At 35.6% G+C, this 11,360-nt stretch overlaps 1 protein-coding gene across 1 annotated transcript; it reads left to right on the top strand.

Moving 5' to 3' along the window:
• The first annotated feature begins 6,832 nt into the window (after window positions 1–6,832).
• Window positions 6,833–10,494, top strand: LOC107636995 (uncharacterized). The gene is made up of 6 exons (XM_016340455.3): window positions 6,833–7,310; window positions 8,970–9,052; window positions 9,135–9,210; window positions 9,354–9,511; window positions 9,605–9,656; window positions 10,219–10,494. The coding sequence occupies exons 1-6, from the start codon at window positions 6,833–6,835 to the stop codon at window positions 10,266–10,268; spliced, it is 897 nt and encodes a 298-aa protein (XP_016195941.2). The 3' UTR covers window positions 10,269–10,494.
• The last annotated feature ends 866 nt before the right edge of the window (window positions 10,495–11,360 follow it).

Here is an 11,360-nt window from a genome sequence, read left to right as displayed (position 1 = left end):
TGCTGGACTGGCCGAGATCCCGGATAGACCGCCAACTTGTGGCACATTAGCTTGGGGTCTATACCTGGCATATCTGCGGCTTTCCATGCGAAGAGATCGACATTATTGCGTAAGAATTGTATCAGTAATTCTTTTGAGTCTCCTCTTAGGATCGTTCCGATATTAGTTGTTTTGTCCGAGGTGTCTCCCATCTGAACCTTCTCTATCTTGCCTTCCGGCTGCGGACGGAGTTCTTCTCGTTGCTGAACTCCACCAAGCTCAATTATATGAAACTCTTCTCCTTTGCCTCTAAGGTTTAGACTTTCGTTATAACAGCGGCGTGCCATCTTTTGATCTGCTTTTACCGTGGCTATCCCCTCTGTAGTTGGGAATTTCATGCATAGATGTGGAGTTGAGACTATTGCGCCGAGGTGATTGAGTGTTGTCCGACCTATTAGGGCATTGTAGGCTGAACTTACGTCGACCACGATGTAGTCTATCTTGAGGGTCCTGGATTGGTTCCCTTTTCCGAAGGTTGTGTGTAGCGATACGTATCCCAGTGGTTGTACTGGGGTATCTCCTAGTCTGAACAGACTATTCAGGTATGCTCTAAGCTCATTTTCGTCTAAGCCGAGTTTATCGAAGGCTATTTTGAATAAGATGTCGGTAGAACTCCCTTGGTCTACTAATGTGCGGTGTAGATTGGCGTTTGCCAGTATGATAGTGATGACCATAGGGTCGTCGTGTCCTGAGATGATGCCGGATGCGTCTTCTTTAGTGAATGTTATTGCAGGGATGTCGGGTGCTTCCTCCTTTCCCTTGACATGATATACTTCTTTGAGATATCTTTTTCGGGATGATTTGGAGATCCCGCCTCCTGCGGATCCCCCGTGTATCATGTGGACGTGTCTTTCTGGTGTCCGAGGTGATCGCTCAGCTCGTCCGTCATCTTCGTCCCTTCGTCTCTTTCTTTGGTCATCATCTCGGGTAGCCAGAAAGCGATCTAATCTTCCTTCTCTCACCAATTTTTCTATGATATTCTTTAAGTCGAAGCACTCGTTGGTGGAGTGCCCTCGAACTCGGTGGTATTCACAATATTCCTTCCGGTTTCCTCCTCCTCTTTTTCCTTTGAGTGGTCGTGCTGGGAGAATTTTCTCCGTATGGCAGACTTCTTTGTATACATCGACCAGGGATACTCTGAGAGGAGTGTAATTATGGTATTTTTTGATTTTTTTTTCCCTTGTCGATCTTCTTTCTTTTTGGATTCCTTGTCTTTGTCTCGGTAGGAGGCCCCGGATTTTGAGGTTTCTCCCAGCCGAGCATTCTCTTCCGTGTTGATGTGTTTTTCTGCTCGCTCCTGTACATTCTGCTTCTGAAATTGCTGAGATGATGGTTGGGATCTGTGGTGCCGTCGTACAAAATCATATCCGGGAGTTTGAAGTCTTTTGGAATTTTGGTTTTCATGATTTCCCTGGTGAATGGATCTTGTTCTTTTCGTGAATTTTCCTCGGGAGTAGTCTGAGGAGTTTTTGATTTGAGATCGGCTTCTAATTGCTGTAGTTTTTCTTTCAATTCTCGACGTCGCCGTACCTCTCTTTGTAGATCCTTTCCGATTTCTCGTTGTTGTTGGGTTTCTTTCTCAAGTTGTTTCAAGCGATCTTGAAGCGCCTCTATTGCTCCCGGATTTGATGAATTTTTGTCTCCGTTGGATTCCGGGGTATCTTTCAGTGTGGTGTCCGCATTTTTGTGCGGCGTTCTGTTTTCTAGATCTGAATCGTGGTCGTTGTCATGGCCGTCCGCCATGGTGGTGGGACGAGATCTGCTGTACTGGTCGGAGATAACGTGTCCGGCTGGCTGATGGCGGCCGGAGCTGTTGCGTCCGACTTGTTGGACTTGCTGCACTGTTGATCCTTGGCCACCAGAGGGTGGGGGTACCTGCAAGAGACTCCGATGCTTAAGTTAGCACGGGTATTAAGCAGGTTTTTTAGTAGTATCAGAGTATGAGTTATACCTAGGTGCTCCAGTATATTTATAGTGGTGTGGGCTGACCTTTCTGATAAGATAAGATAAGTTAGTTATCAGGTCTTATCTTATCTTATTTTGAGTGAAGTCAGCTTATCTTTGAGGGAACCGCCTTTATCTCTATAGGCTTGGATTGCCTTTGGATTTGGGTCGTGTTCCTCTATTCGGGCCCTTTATTGGGCTTTTCTGTTGATTTGGCCGATCTCTTTAAGAGGAGATCGGATAGTCGAACCTGAAGAGGTCGGTCGCCATGTCGCTAAACATCCCGGGTCGGACAGCTCGACCCAGGGTATGAACACCAGCCTTTATTAAAGTATAGATCTCAATTAGAACATTCCTAGAAATAACTAGATAATTACTATATATATATATCATCCGAGGTCTTGACCTGTTTGAGAAGTCCCTAAACTGGCACTCAAGCTAGTCTAAACTCTATACTCACTTAATCCTTTTAAACTACAAAAGCGAAGAAAAGTACGTTCTAGGTCTTCAAAACTCAGGTCAGGTTGAATGCCATCAAAAGGTGGATTATCATCTACTAATCATCTGCACAATCATACGTTGTTGTAGGGCATCTCACTAGTAGTTCATCAAGTAGTCTCATAACAGGAGCCTCGTACAAAGGACTTAGGTTAAAGTTCATATTCAAACGGGGTACAGATGTCGGCTGGTCTCACAAGTCAAGCTAAGCAAGATATCTATGGAAGAACATCAAGAAAATACAAGTTTAGCAAGGTTTTCTTGTAACTGAACAAAAGAGGAAGGATGAGCAGCCACCTAATCGGATTTTGATCCCTGAAAAGTGGCATGAATTTGAAGAGAAAGAAGAGATAATCACTTTAATCGGTTTAGAATTTTAATTTGAATTTTGGTTTGGAAGAAATCAAGATTTGAAGTTCTATGTGTTCAAAGTTTTCTCCCTTTTCTTTCTCTCTTATTTTCGGCCATTCTAGGTGGAAATGAGAAGCTTGGAGTGTCTTGGGGGTGGGAAAAAACATGCTTGATGATGATTGGCTAGTTAGGGTGGTGGTTGAAAAATATCTCAGATGTATAATTACTAAAACTAGATGTATTAGAACACACACTTAACAACACATCTAGAGATTAATATCTGAACTACTATTATAGATGACACTAGTAATATGATTAACATGAGAATAGAAGATATATGATGAGACATTAGCATAGCTAAAGTCATCAGAGAGTGCTGGCATTAACTTGCACCAGAAGGCTGTGAGCCCGATTAAACTTATCTCTTGTTTTTAACTAAAGCAGATCAAATAATATTATAATATTACTCAAGCAACTCTAATATTGATATAATAATAATATTATACTATTATTTCTCTTCTCTCGTGAATCGAGTTCGACTCGTCAAACTGAGACTAACTACGGAAACTAGAATCTAAAACTCTTAACCAAAGCAGTTCAAAAACTAAGTTCTTCGCGACTGTGTTGTTAAGCTTATCTCAAAAAAGATTCTTGCTTAATTATGACATAAGAATGATGTAGGTTGAGGTGCTTGATGATACAGTAGAAATATTTTTTTTTTTACTAAACTTTCAAAAACTCCACTTCTTTAGATAAAGTCTCATGTATCTGAAAACTAGGTTGTTACATTATATGTATATATAATAGAGGATTATAATGTAGAACAGAATGCATTGCTTATTATTAAAGGAATTGTTACTACTCTTAACCATTATAACAGAATTTAACCATATTCCTTTTCTTGGTTTTCTTTTATGTCTTTTACTCTATCACCGTCTTAGTTACTTTAATTAATTGATCTCTTTTAAAACAATTATATTATGAGCTATGCTACATATACAAGTCTTTTTGGCTTACAAGTCTTACAAGTTGGGCCAAGTCTAACAAAAACTACATTTACCCACTGGAGCATGATAACATGCGCATCACTTAACTGTTTCCAAAGCGCGCTCTCACTCACCATTTTGGAAGACGCTTCTTCTTCTTCTTTGCGTTCCTCCTTCTCCTCCTACTCTTCCTTCTTCTTCTCCTTCTTTTTTGCGTTTCTCCTCATTTTTCTTCGCGTATTTCATCTTCATCGTTATTTTTTTGTTACTGTTGTTGTTGCTGTATTTTTTCTTCTTCCTCTTCCTATTGATTTTGCAACATTATGTATTTTTTTCTTCTTTGTTTGATTTTTTCTCCCAAGAAAAATTATAAGAAAACGAAATAAGAAGATGAGGAGGAAGAAGCAGTAGAAGATGAGGAGGAGGAAGAGGAAGAGGAAGAGTTTTGAATTATGCAGAACTTATCAGAATAAAAATACACCAAAAAATTCTTAAAACACACCCAAATATCTTCGTGTTACACCCAAATATCTTCGTGTTACACCCAAATTTGTTACAAATATAGAAAAATATTTTCTCTAATACTGCATCTTTTTTCTTTTTCTTTTTTCCTTATTTCTTTCTTTCTTTTAGTTAAATAAATGTAAGTTCATCCTCTTCCAAGTAATTTTGCAGCATTATGTGTTTCTTCTTCTTCTTTGTTTGATTTTTTTATTCTTGTTAAGAAAGTAAAACAAGAAGAAACTTGAGAAGGTAAAGGAAAAGATGAATAAGAAAAAAAGATGAAGAAGATAGTGATGATGATGGAAAAAAAAGAAGAAGCAGTAGAAAATGAGGAGGAAGAAGAAGAGTTTTAAATTATGCAGAACTTATTAGAATAAAAATACACCAAAAAATTCTTAAAATACACTCAAATATCTTCGTGATACACCCAAATATCTTCGTGATACACCCAAATTTACTGCAAATACGGAAAAATGTTTCCTCTGATGCTATATTTTTTCTTTTGAATTGAACCACACCTCAGCCACTTGATTGGATTCAAAACAATAATCAATTTTGTTCTAGTTCAATTGACAATCTGAACTTGAATTATTTATTATTTTCAACAACGAGATAACTGATGATGGAGGAGAAAGAGAAAAAGAAAGGAGGAGAAGAAATTCCAATGAAAAAAGAATGAGGAAGAGGAGGAGGAGGAAGAAGAGGTGGTGTTGATAACGATGATAACAAGAGAGAAAAATTACGAAGAAGAAGAGACACGAAGAAAAACGTAAAAGCGCGTGAATATGAATGACTTGTATGAAAAAATTACTTGTACGTGGAGAATAATTCATATATTATATGTACATAAAAGATTAATCATTAAATTTTAGTATGTATATAATAGTTTTATTTTAAAATAATTTATATATTTATTTTATAAATTTTGTTAAAAATACACATTTTAAGAATGTTATAAAAATATAGCTGAACTAAATTCTTATTATATTATAAATTAAAGAATGGACCATTCGGTTCAATTAATTAATTGATTGAATTATTGAATTATAAGATTGTATTTGGAAAAAAAACTAAGATTAAAAGACAAAGATATAGAGATAAATTAAGTTTTTGTGTTATATTTATTATAAAATATATAGGATCGAATTATTTTTCAGTGTTTTATTTGATTTAAATTAAATATAGAAACTGAAATAAATAAAATTACTTAAATATCTTTATTAATTAAAAATAAAAACAAAATATCCAATTATTTAAAGAGTATTGCTATAGTAAATATTATTATTTTTTGTCAATATTTGGCGAAGAATAATTTGTACTCATATTTACAAGGATTTTACACATAAAAAATTTATAGTTTGTATTTATATTTATTAGAATTTTGTACCCATAAATCAATATAGTTTGCACTATATTTTTTCTGTTTGTATATATGAATTAGTAAAATTTATTTGTTAAGAATAATTTAGTATTTATCCTAATCAAATGATAACAAAAAATACTAAAAATTGCTGGCAAAGGAGATTCTCTTACTTAAATTAAAATTTCATCAATTTTTGACTTTTTTGTAGCACCACCCTCATCTTGTTACTCGTCCCACCTATTCCTCTGTCTTTTTTGTTGCTACAGCTACAGCGCTGGTGTAGCCTGTGGTGGCGCCGCCTTAGCAGTATTCTCCTCTTCCTTCATCCTCTTTTTCTTCACAATAGCCTCAACGTCTCCTCCTTCTCCCTCTTCAATGCCTTCATCTTCTTCTTCTTCACAATAGCCTCAACGTCTCCTCCTTCTCCATCTTCAATGCCTACTCCCTCGTAACATCCGCGTAGGTCCTGATGGAAGGATCCGGTGTCTTCTCGCCAGCAGAGAAAAGATCATGGCGCTCAAGTGAGATGATCTGCTTGAGCCTCTTTTGGCGGTACTCATCCTTCGTGTTGGTAATCTTCTATAGCTTCCTGAATAATCCAATTTAACGTCACTGTCACTGGATATCTCCTTGAGCATAGATTTAGGGACAGTATACGAGACAAGCTTTCGAGCAACCTCATTATCCATGACGTTAATATTCTTTTTATTTTTGTTGGCAGGAATTGAGATGACGTAGGAGTCCTTGTCAGAACCACTATAGAAGTCCATGTCAATGGTGAGAGAAGTGAGGAGTAGAATTGGATTTTCAAATTTTGATTGAGGGAATTTTAGAAGAGAAAAGTTCGGTTAGTTTTCATTTCGATTATGAAAACTTTGCTCACTCCTTCCCTCTTTTATTTCATGACTACTCAATCATCTCTCCTACAGTAATAATAAGAGTAGCATCAAACCATCAATTAGAAATGACCAAAAAAAATGACACGAGATTTATAGTCACGATTTTATGAAAAGTGACTCAAATGTATCTATAATCACAATTTTAGAAATAATTTAAAAGATATCTATAATCACAATTTTACATTAAAAAAAAAAATGATCATAAAATACGTATATCTTATTATCACAGTTTTAAGAGATAGGCTAAGATGATCTATAATCACGGTTTTCAATTTTTTTTTTTTTTAAAACCCAACCCCTCCCCTCAAACAGCCGCAAAATTCCCCGATCCCCCATTCCCCATTCTCGATGTCACTCTTAAAGAAAGAAAAAAGAAGGTAACCCTAACCCATCCCTCCCCACTCCCCATTCTTTGTCGGCCTCACCTACTCCGCCCCCACCGCCACCCCTTCACCACCACCAGAAACAATCGCCGCCGCACTCTCCACTCTCAAAGGCAACTCCCTCCGCCTCGAAGACCCTGGCCCAACCGTCATCCGCACCTTCCTCTACACCAACGTCTCCCTCCTCCTCGCCAACGAACGGCCATCTCCACCGCCGAAGGTCTCCGTCCGACGAAGGTCTCTTCGAGCTATCCTCGGTCGTCGTCTCCCTCTTCTCGCTCTCTGTTCGAGCCCACTTCCCGTCCTCCGTCGCGGTCTCTTCCCATTGGATGCGTTTGTTACAGTAAAGTTTATTTATTTATTTATTTTATTTTGATTCTTATTGAGTTCTCTGTTTTAGATATCAGTTCTCTGTTTTATTTTGATTCTTATTAAAGTAGGTGCTCAGTGCTCAGTTTTTAAATAATAGACATACTACATAAAATCGCGACAGATTGTGTGGATTTTGATTGTAAATTATTCATGAAAATTAGAAAGAATAGAATACCAATTACATTTGGTGGAATTTGCTTGTTATTAAATTATGCATCACATGCTTGAAGAAAATTACGTATGCTTACTTGTCTATATAGCTGTAAGTCAAAATAGATCATTTTTATAAGCCAATTAGTGTCAAAAATATTGAATTAGATTTGGTCTACATGCACTTTTCGTTACTTTCATTGTCATTTTTTGAATGAGTATTTTAACACGGCACTCGTTAAAAAACAGAAAAGGCATCTTTTTAAATGCTTAATGTTTTCGATAATGCATGTGATAGTTTACTTTTTCGTACTTCCGTAATAAGTTTTTACGAGATTCATTACAAATTACTTATTCTTGTTAAGATGTGAACATTATATTGTTGTTGCATGCATAATTATTGTGCAGATTATTGCATTAAGTGCTTCAGCAAATAAGCTGTTAAAAATACAAGACAGTACTGAGGAATACGCTGCCCTTATAATGGAGGAGTTGGATCCGGAAAACTTTGGATACATTGAGGTTTATATTTTATTTTCTATCTCCAAAATTCAAAACAAAATAAACTGATTGGCCATTTATATACAAAAATGGGGCTAAGTCCTAAGAATGTGTGGCATAATGCATTCAGCTATATAACTTAGAAATGCTTCTTCTAGAAGCACCATGTTCATGCTCTTGTTAGCATTTTGAGTTGCATGTATTTTTGTTGTTCAATGTGTGTTGACTTCTGTAATTTTTTTCCAAAATGGTTAACCTTTAACCGTTTAATTTATTTGTTTTCAAATTTGGTTCTTCCTCTGTTTCATATATATTGAACGCTTAGACCAACTTCTTCATGATAGGTGTTACTGCTGTAATTTTATTTTATTTTCTCTCTTACATGATTTCATATTGCAAATCTTTGACTAATAATAATGTTTAATTTCATCCAAGTCATTCAGCACATGTTACCTCTCATATGGGAATTTGAATCCAAATTTTGTAAAGGAAGAAAAATTTTAATTTTTACTTGGTGATTAGATCTACCTAGTGAGGTTAATAATAATAGGAAGAAAAATTCAAAGTCAGCTTGAATAATTCAGAGTTTTGAGTTTGATGTAATGATGTCTAATTGATTTTTGCATATTCTGGTCCATGTAGCCTATAATAGAACAAGGCATAGTTTTTGTTGATCTCTCATGGATTCATCATTATCACTTGCCATTGTTTAAATTCGATAAGAAAGTAGCCTAATAGCACTCTTAAGCTTCTTAACATGATAGTTTATCAATTAATATAATTATCCCCCCCCCCCCTCTCCCTCTTCTAAAGAGTAATGTTTGTTGTTGGATATTCATTTTCTTTTTCCTTTCTTTCTTCCCTTTGTTCTGGTTTTAGTGCTATATTTGAAAGACTACACTTGAGTCACGCCTTCCTTCCTGTGCCTTGTTCTTTTATTATTTTGCATTTAAGAAAACTGTTATTTTTAACTTTTTAGGGCTTGAAGCTGTATGGAACACTGCAAAAGTTGAATCAGGGTCAATTGTTGCTGTTTTTGGCCTTGGAACTGTTGGTCTTGCTGTAAGTTTCTTTCCTGTAGTAGTAAATGTATTTTTTGCTTGGTCTCGAACTACCATTGCAATTGATTATTTTATACTTACAGGTTGCAGAGGGTGCAAAAAGTGCTGGTGCATCTCGTATTATTGGCATTGATATTGACGGCAAGAAATTTGATACAGGTAAATGTCTGAAACATATGCCCTTGATGTTGTGAAGTGATATGCTCCAAGGTTTCTTATTTCTAAGCAAGAGTGTTGTCTTATTGTGTGCAACTTTAAATACATGTTCTTCTGTTTACTTCTCTTGCTATTTTATCTTGCAGCGAAGAACTTTGGAGTCACCGAGTTTATTAATCCTAAAGAACATGATAAACCAATTCAGCAGGTCATAGTTGATCTTACGGATGGCGGAGTTGATTATAGTTTTGAGTGCATTGGGAATGTCTCCGTCATGAGAGCTGCTCTGGAATGCTGCCACAAGGTGAACACTGCCGCAGCAGTGCCACATTGACTCAATTGTTCAAATATTACTCTAGATGGACATAACCATGAAAATATATGTTTTGCTGAATAGGAATTTGCTCTGCATTCAACAGTATACACCATACACACCTTTTTCTCCTCAGGTAAATCCAAACACCTTTTTTAGTTTTTATTCATTATTTACATATCAAGTCAAAGTTAAGACGAATCCAGGATGACCTTTAAGAATTTGGGACTTCCCATATGTTTAACATTATTCAAAATTGAGGCTTATTATACGATCTTTGATTTTTTATGAGAGGCAAACTCAAAACTGTCTAAAGAGATCTTGATTCACGCTGATGCATAAAGATATGAACCACTTATTCGAAATCTAGACTGCACATTATACACAGTTAAGACAAAGTAGTTAGAGCCCTACACTTTTGGAACATGTAATTCAATTTTATAAGCAGCACCTTTTTTCCACTTCAATTTTATTTGGTGAACTGAAACGTGCTGGCCTTTTTATTTTCTCCCCAACCAATATACTGATATTGAATCAAAGTTAAGAAGAATTGAGGATGACCCTGAAGGATCTGGGACTTCCCATTCGCATAGTATTATTCAAGGAATTGATCAAATTTTTGCTAATTTTTTTACTGTATGTTCAATTTAATTTTTCTTATTTATTTTTTGTTGCTGATAGTTTGAATTCTTGTCTAGGTTTGTTGTTTCCAGTGTTGCTAAATGCTAAGGGATTACTTGATTATTAAAAGTTATTGTTATCAAAGCTGAGGATCAAAAGGAACCAATATGTCAAGGCAAAGGATAAATTGACATCACAACTCTAAAGTTAGTTTAGAGTTAGTTACAACTAATCTTGGCTAATCTTTAGCTCCTAGAAGTACTTAGTGTTAGTATATATATCATTGTTTAGAATTGAGATCGAGACAAGTGTATTCACTCAAGTATATTAATTTGTGTTGTTTGAACTAAAAATATATCTAGCTTATAATATAAATTTTATAATTTAGATGTCTTGAATTTTTTCCTTTTAGACTTATTTTGTGATTATCATAATTTTGGGATGTGATTATGTTTTAAAAAAAAATTTAGAAACCAGAGTAAGTTATGGTCACGCTTTTAGAATAGCGTGACTATAGATAAGTTATTGTCACGCTAAAATCGTGACCATAGAGTAAGCTATGGTCACGGTTTTAAAATAGAGTGACTATAGATAAACTATGTTCACGTTAAAAACCGTGACCTTGATAAGATTATGGTCACGGTTTTTCAAAAGGGTGACCGTAGAGTGAGTTATGGTCATGGTTTTAAAATAGGGTGATTATAGATAAGTTATGGTCACGCTACAACCATGATCATAGATCAACCTATGGTCACGGTTTTACAAAAGGGTGACTATAGAGTAAGTTATGGTCACAGTTTAAAACAAGGGTGACCATAGAGTAGGCTATGGTCACAATTTTAAAATAGGGTGATCATAGATAAATTATGGTCACGCTAAAACTGTGACCATAGATTAAGCTATGGTCACGGTTTTAAAATAGGGTGGCTATAGATAAGCTATGGTCACGTTAAGATCGTGACCATAAATTAGGCTATGGTCACGGTAAAAAAATATGGCCTAAAATGTCAGAATTTAAACACTGCAATTGTGATTATAGAAACCGTGATTATAGATAAAAAAAATCGTGACCATAGATCTATAGCCACGCTAGCATAAGCCACGGTAAAAAAATTGTAATCATAGGTCAAAAATCGTAACCATAGATTTTTTTTTTTTTTTGGTAGTGAGTAGTATAGTAATACAATTTGGAATTTTATTGAGTAGTATATAATAATAA

This window comes from Arachis ipaensis, chromosome B4 (genome assembly GCF_059453495.1).
Source record: "Arachis ipaensis isolate K30076 ecotype BB chromosome B4, ASM5945349v1, whole genome shotgun sequence".
NCBI lineage: Eukaryota > Viridiplantae > Streptophyta > Magnoliopsida > Fabales > Fabaceae > Arachis > Arachis ipaensis.
The sequence above is the reverse complement of the archived record's forward strand: the minus strand, read 5'-3'. Positions and strand labels throughout refer to the sequence as shown.